This window comes from Bubalus kerabau, chromosome 3 (genome assembly GCF_029407905.1).
Source record: "Bubalus kerabau isolate K-KA32 ecotype Philippines breed swamp buffalo chromosome 3, PCC_UOA_SB_1v2, whole genome shotgun sequence".
NCBI lineage: Eukaryota > Metazoa > Chordata > Mammalia > Artiodactyla > Bovidae > Bubalus > Bubalus kerabau.
Window position 1 is genome coordinate 139,769,813 of NC_073626.1, and position 7,136 is coordinate 139,776,948.

Here is a 7,136-nt window from a genome sequence, read left to right on the forward strand (position 1 = left end):
AATGATCATAGTTTATTTGCTAATGACCAAGAAAAAAAAAATCACCAACTCACCAATCAACACATCGTTCTCTAGGGTAGGGAGGTGAAAGGCAAAGAGGAGAAGCCAGGCACTAGTCTGGCAGGAGCAGAGACCTCAGAACAGCTCCTGACTCTGCCATACCTACTGTGGGAGTCTGGCTCACCTGATGGCTTCCGGGTAAAGAAGAGCAGGCATCTGTAAGGGCTTCGGCTACACTGCCCTTTCAACTATTGTAAGTACAGCCATGTGGTTAGAGCCCCACCTGTGCAATCAGACTGCTGTGCAGGACACTGCACTCCATCACTTACTGGGCGTGTGACCTCGAACAAGTCAATTAGCCTCTTTATTCGTCTGTAAAGCAGGAATCACACCACCACCGACCTCCTTGTATGGCTGTAAGATTAAGACAGATGATTCACGGCAAGGGCCCAGCATATAATAAGATCACAATAATGTAAGCCATTATTAGGTCTCGGCCATGAAACACCAGTCCTCAAGTGCACTCCCCAAACCACGTGACTGCATCTCAAAACAACCAGAGAAAGGTCCAAAGAATGAAGCTTTTATTTTCCCTTCTCTGCTGAAGGCAGGACTGGACACAGAGTTTGCTATAAGCCCAGCACTGCTGGGAGGACAAGGGCAGCCCAGTAAAATATGTAACGAGCCCCACACTATGGGCAAGAAACGCTGCTTTCAAAGTTGCAGGATTTCCAGTTTCTTGCCACTGCCACAGCTGCCAGCCATTGCCTTTGGCAAGGAGGTGAGTGACTAAAATGTGAGCCAGGACTTGGCAAGAGGACACCAAACCAGAAGGCCTCCAGGCAGGAAGCTCCAAAAAGGGCCACCTACAGCAAGAGTCCTAGAGAAGAAGATGGCATTCTGCTGTCACTAGCAAATTCAGGAAAGAATGGTGAACATTTCAAAGATCCGACAGAACTTACCATTCTGCTTCAGAACTTTGAAAAACTTTGGGGAGGGGGCACCAGGCCAGGTTGAAGATATGACATTCTTAAAATCACTGCAATGCCTTTACTATAGGACATAAAGAAGACCCCCCCCTCATCCCATAAAGTTCAGTACTGCAAGGAATTTCACATCTATCTTGAATTAAGATGTATTACATTTAGATGTAAAGAAATTCTCCCCAAACTTAAAATTATCTCACTTTACAAAGATATAAACATCCCAATATCCATCGATGAGGAAATAATTACCTTGTTATGTTATTACATAGGTGAGTGTGTTCTGTGCTATATAGGGTGATCAGCTTGTCCCGATTTGCCTAGAATTTCCTGGTTTTAAAAAAGTCCCATATCCTTGAAAACCCATCAGACTTGGCAAACCAGGAAGATCAGTCCCCCTAATGCTGTAAGAAAAATGTCTATTGTGTGAAGGGGAAAACAGAAGAGACACAGTTACAAATGCAGAAGTGCTCAATGCCAAGTCTATTTGCAGCAATAGCTCCTAGTTCCTTTTCATAGTGAAAAAAGAAAAAAAAAAAAAACAAAACTAAACCCCACACTTGCCTCTCCCTTCCTCCTTTCAACTCTCCCAAAACAGAGCTAGGAAAACCATTTTCCTCCTCTTGCATGACATAGATGTCAGCGAGGGACTGACTACGGAGGAGGTGACTACCATAGCCAGCAAGCTCCTGCACCCAGTTTCAGCAGGACAGGAAATGTCAATTCTTTCATGTACACATGAAACTTATCTATTATAAATCAGTTACATCAATTAAACAAATTACAAAACTCAAAAACAAAACCCTAAATAATAAAAAAGCCAAGACAACTAGTGATTCAGCTTATTAACACAAAAATGTGTCTTCATACTCAAAGTCCAAGAACTTTGACAAAAACAAGATCCACCTTGCAAACAGGGCATTAAACAAATGAGAGTGAATTAACATGTGATTGTTTTAACACACAGCTGAGTGGAGAGAGGCATTGCTACAAACTCTAAGGTCTAGATCTGAAGCAGGTGGCTCCCTACCATAACGGTGAAGCAAAGCTCCTGTAGCAGGAGTTTAAGCAAAGGGTTTTTAAGCCTCTGATGAGGTTAAGAACCAGCTTCTAAGAATTTCGAGTTTCAAACTAAAAGGTAAGACTATATAAGGCAAGAAAGACCACGTACTTCCTGGACCTAAGGCCTCCCAGAAACCATAATTGTTCACCACTCTACCCCACCCAGTCCACCTCCTCTCCCTCAGGCTTTGCCCCATAGGCTGTCAACTTTTAGGTGTCCATGAATCTTAGAACTCCTTAGTTTCCCATTATGCATCAGGAGATGGAATCAAATAAACATTATACAACCTTTCTTGCCCTCCACAGGGAGACTAGTTTGTTGGGGGAAGGGTAGGGATGTATTCAAAAACACTTTAAAAGAGAAACTCTTTGAAAGTTCTACTCGGACAAGTCCTGGAGAATAACTTTCTAAAATCAAAAAATACTTTTCATCAGTGTTGATCCTGATTTATCAGAGGGTGCCTTCTTGTCAGCCTTTCAACACAGCCGATGACAAGACAGAAGGAGGTATCAACCATCCCTAGAAGAAAGGACAGGAATCTGGAAGGCAGGAGACAGGAGTGCATCTCTGCCCTGCAAGTCAAGAGCTGTGTCCTTGAGGAAGACATGCTTCTCTTGTCTAGACCTCAGTTTCTTCGTTAAAAAAATTAAGGATTTGGGTGAAGATCACCTTTGGCATCCCTTCCAGCTCTAAAGTTCTATGTAAAATTTTTTTGTGTATGTGAAAATGACAACACCTATTAGAAGCATTTTGTGTACTTTGAAGATGAATATTTAGAAATTAACAGAGAAGTATAGTAACTTGCAATGACAAAAGATAACATGACCAAGGCAGACTAAAATCGAAAGATTTAAAACAAATGTCTAACAATTGTAAAAGTATGTGACTAAAAGGTGGGGGGTTGGGGGGAGGGCTAAACTAATATCAACTTACAAGTACTCTTAAAATCTCTGGAACCAATGGAAACAAATAGATTCATCACTACCAGCTGCTCCTCCTGCTAAATTTAACGATAACGTTCATTTTAATTCAGTGATCCCTCCCCCATATAAAAAGAAAATTTTAAAAGCCTGTAAATACTTACAGAAAGCAAAGCCAAACTTTGACTCTAAAGGCAGGAGAACAAATTAATGTGGTGATTGATTGCACTTAAGTCTCAGGAAGTTCTGGCTGGATACTGAGGACAGGGAGGCACCAGATGCAACCCACTTGAGAAGTATGAGATGTTTAAAACACCAAGGACTGGCATGTTTGACCGCCTGTGTCAAAGTCAAGTCTGCCTCTCCGCCTACCAGGACCTCAAAACAATGTTCATTTCACTATCCATGAATAAATGGCAAAAGAAATAAAAGGAAGCTGTTTCCTTTTTTCGTAGAAGGAGTTACAGAGTTTTGTCATACAACTTGGTTGGGCGCTTGTGAGTGTCAATGCCCTCAGAGCAGCAGCGTCCGCAAAGGTTGGGGTGTCTCGTGCCACAGACCTCCAGCGAGGACCGTCAACCGAGCCAGCAAACATCCCCACCTCTCCAGGCAAAGGGCTCCAGAGCTACCCCGTGCTATGGCTTAGCCGGAAAGCGCCAAAGCTCATGAACACAGGCAAAGGGTAGCCCACCGTCTGTGAGTGGAACCCCGGGCCGAACTTCACCTCCTCTAGGGACAGCCGTGCCAGACATCTCCATCGTGCACCACGCACACACAGCCTCTGGGCTACCAAAGAGGAAGTCGGGGTGTCATGTTAAAAGGATAAAGACAGCCCGACCACACGAGAGCCGCGGTCTGGGCCGGTCTCCAGCTTGGCTGGGAAAAGGGTCCCAGGCTGCGATCTTTCTCCCTCTCCATCCACCTTCCTCCTCCCGGCGGCGCGCACCAGCCTCTCTCCGGCCCGCCCGGGCTGGCGGAGCCCAAGCTGCGCAGCGCCGGAGGAGCACCTCAAGCCTCCCCTCCCCCTGCCCAGCCCGGGCCCGTGGACAACGCACCCCCGCACGCCAGCTAGAGCCCCACCACCCCTTCCCCAGCCCTGGGCCGGGGCGCCCCAGCCGCCGAGCCGAGCGCGCAGTTCCGACGGCCCAGGGCGGGGACCGAGCCGGAGAGGAGGGCTGCAGCCGCCGGCTTTCGGAGCAGCCGGCGGCCGCACACACTCCTCCCCTTCGCCGCGAGTAAACAGCTCGCGGGCGCGCTCCGTGCCGCGCCCCCATCCCCCCGCCGGGGCTCCGCGCCGCCCTGCGCCCGCGCGTCCCGCCCGCCGGCGCCGCCGCCCCCTACCTGGTCGGTGAGTTTGAGCACTGCCATTCTTCCGCTCCTTCGCGCGCACACACATACAGGTCCCCGGTCCGCAGATGTCACTCCAGGAGCCGGGGAAGCGGAAGGGATTGCCAAGGGAAGGGAAAAAAATCTGGCTCCCGAATTTGACAGCCCTCCCCCTGCTCCTCCTCCTCCTCCGCCTTCTCCTCCTCCTCCCGCCGAGAGGCTGACACTGGCGAGTAGGGTTTGCAGCCGAGCCCGCCCGCCTTTATACAGGAAGTACCGGCTGCTGCCAGCCGGGCCGCCACTGACATCACCGCGCGCTGCCTCGCTCGCCGCCGCGCCGCCTGGGCCGACGCTGCCTCCTGCCGCCCGCGGCCGCGCCTCGCAGCCCGCGCGGCTCGGGGTGCTCGCCGGCTCCCGCACCGGGCGCGCCACGGTAGGGTCAGACTGCCGCCTGCTTTCGGCACCTGCACACTGCGCGCGGGCTAGCGGGACCGGGCTCCCGGGCCGCCCACGCTGCTCCCACGCAGGGCGCACGTTTAGAGGCCCCCGTGCTGGGGAGGGGTGGGGGGTTGCTGATCGTGACCCCTCCCCTCGCCCTGTCTCACACTCCCCCCCCCCACACACACACAACCTCGTGAGCACTCCCTGTGGATACACCCGAGGGGCAATAAAGGCTGCATTCACTTGTAGCCAATTTCGAACCAGGAGATTGGACCACACGCCTTCCTCTAAACCTCTCCCTAGTCCGGAATCCGCCCAGCGCTTCAAATTATCCCACCTGGTCAGGGACCGCAAGGCTGGTGCTCTCTTTGTTTAATACAGGGAGACCCTGACTCATTCTTTAGCTAGTTTTTGTGAAACGCTTGGAGGGTAGGGACGTGGGGCTCTGGCCCTTTCACCTGGTTCTCCAGCTACCTCCCAGCTAGACACGCAGAACCCCATCGTTAAATTCAAACATTGGGTTTTGATTTGGGGGCGAAGAAGATGGAGCAACGTTACAGGAGAAGAAACGGTCTTGTACTGCTGCATTAATTGGGTTTTGGGGGGTTTCCACCAGTTGACTCACTCATTTCTACAAAATCCAGTTACCCTACTCTTCAACAGATAGAAGACCCAGCTGTCAAAGAGCATGGGACACACACACAACAGTAATATATGTAATCATAGTAAAGTGTTAATACTTGTGGAATTTGGAGCAAATGCTTATTCATTCATGGAGAAGGAAATGGCAACCCATTCCAGATTCTTGCTGCCTGGAGAATCCCCATGGACAGAGGAGCCTGATGGGCTACAGTCCATAGAGTCGAAAAGAGTGGAACAGGACTGAAGCAACTTAGCATGCACGCACGCCTAGTCATTCAACAACTATGTACTGAGTGCTGACTTTGCACCAGATGCTGGCTAGACACAATATGAAAAGGGAGCATAAACATCCAAGATATCTAGTCTTAGGAGATGTCTGACATAAATAATCACCGCTAATGAATGTAATTACAGACTGAGATAAGGGTTCACAGGGGGAAAAAATACTTGTAAAGAAATCCATGACTGAGGAATCAAGCCAGACTGGTAGGTGAAGATGGGTTTCCCTGAAAAAGTGACAAGAGTTGAGATTCTGCCAGAGGAAGAGTTAAGTGGGCAAGTGGATGGGTGCTGCTCCCAGGCTGATCCACGTGCCCCTGGCATGTCATGGAATAAACCTACATTGAACAGAAAACCAAAACTACAGTCAGTTCAGTTCAGTCACTCAGTCGTGTCCAACTCTTTGAAACGCCATGAATCACAGCATGCCAGGCCTCCCTGTCCATCACCAACTCCCGGAGCTTGCTCAAACTCATGTAATGCCATCCAGCCATCTCATCCTCTGTCGTCCCCTTCTCCTCCTGCCCCCAGTCCTTCCCAGCATCAGGGTCTTTTCCAATGAGTCAACTCTTCACATGAGGTGGCCAAAGTATTGGAGTTTCAGCTTCAGCATCAGTCCTTCCAATGAACACCCAGGACTGATCTCCTTTAGAATGGACTGGTTGGATCTCCTTGCAGTCCAAGGGACTCTCAAGAGTCTTCTCCAATACCATGGTTCAAAAGCATCAATTCTTTGGCACTCAGCTTTCTTCACAGTCCAACTCTCACATCCATACATGACCACTGGAAAAACCATAGCCTTGACTACACGGACCTTTGTCGGCAAAGTAATATCCCTGCTTTTCAATATGCTATCTAGGTTGGTCATAACTTTCCTTCCTATCTACCCTTAATTCACAAATTAAATGTGGACTCTTCCTCCCCACTTTCAGAGCCTCCCCAAGACTCTATTTGAGAAAGGAGGGGTGGTAGCATTTGCTTGGCATTCTCCCATTTATTATCTAACCATGGACTTGGGATTCAGATCACACAGACAAGAAAGCACTCTCCTGGCTTCCACAGTCCTCAGTGATGCACAGAGACAAAAAGATTTCTTTCCAAGGCCTCCCTCAAACACAAAATAGTTTGCTTTTGTTGCATCTATGAAGCAGTTCTTCAGTGCTGTTGTCGGTTTGTCTATTTACTAATATCCTTCATGGCTTTGTATTAATAAGTAACAATAAGACCCTGACTTCTCTACCTAAATATAGCTGACTTTCAGAAGAGTGATAACAAATGATTTGGCAGATGTACTCAAGATCCACTTTGGTTCATCAGGGGCATGTCTACACATAAGTTCTTGGGACCTGATCTGAAAGGAGGGGCATGCAGTTCTCAGCCTTTCAGACCCATCATCTCCTTTTATAACTAGTATTTTTAACATTTTCATTACTACGAAATGAAATTCATAGGTAATATTACCTACCTATGCAAATTTCTCTC

General features: G+C 48.6%; 1 protein-coding gene across 3 annotated transcripts in view; it reads right to left on the bottom strand.

The window, feature by feature from the left end:
• ANKRD44 (ankyrin repeat domain 44) overlaps positions 1-4,771 on the bottom strand; it is a 313,852-nt gene extending 309,081 nt beyond the window's left edge. For 2 of the 3 annotated variants that reach the window (XM_055572997.1, XM_055572996.1), the window contains exon 1: positions 4,308-4,771. In XM_055572997.1, coding sequence (XP_055428972.1) covers positions 4,308-4,362 — 55 coding nt within the window. In that variant the 5' untranslated portion in view covers positions 4,363-4,771. The remainder of the gene's footprint in view (positions 1-4,307) is intronic. The other variant, XM_055572998.1, reaches the window with a different exon arrangement.
• Positions 4,772-7,136: the final 2,365 nt, after the last annotated feature.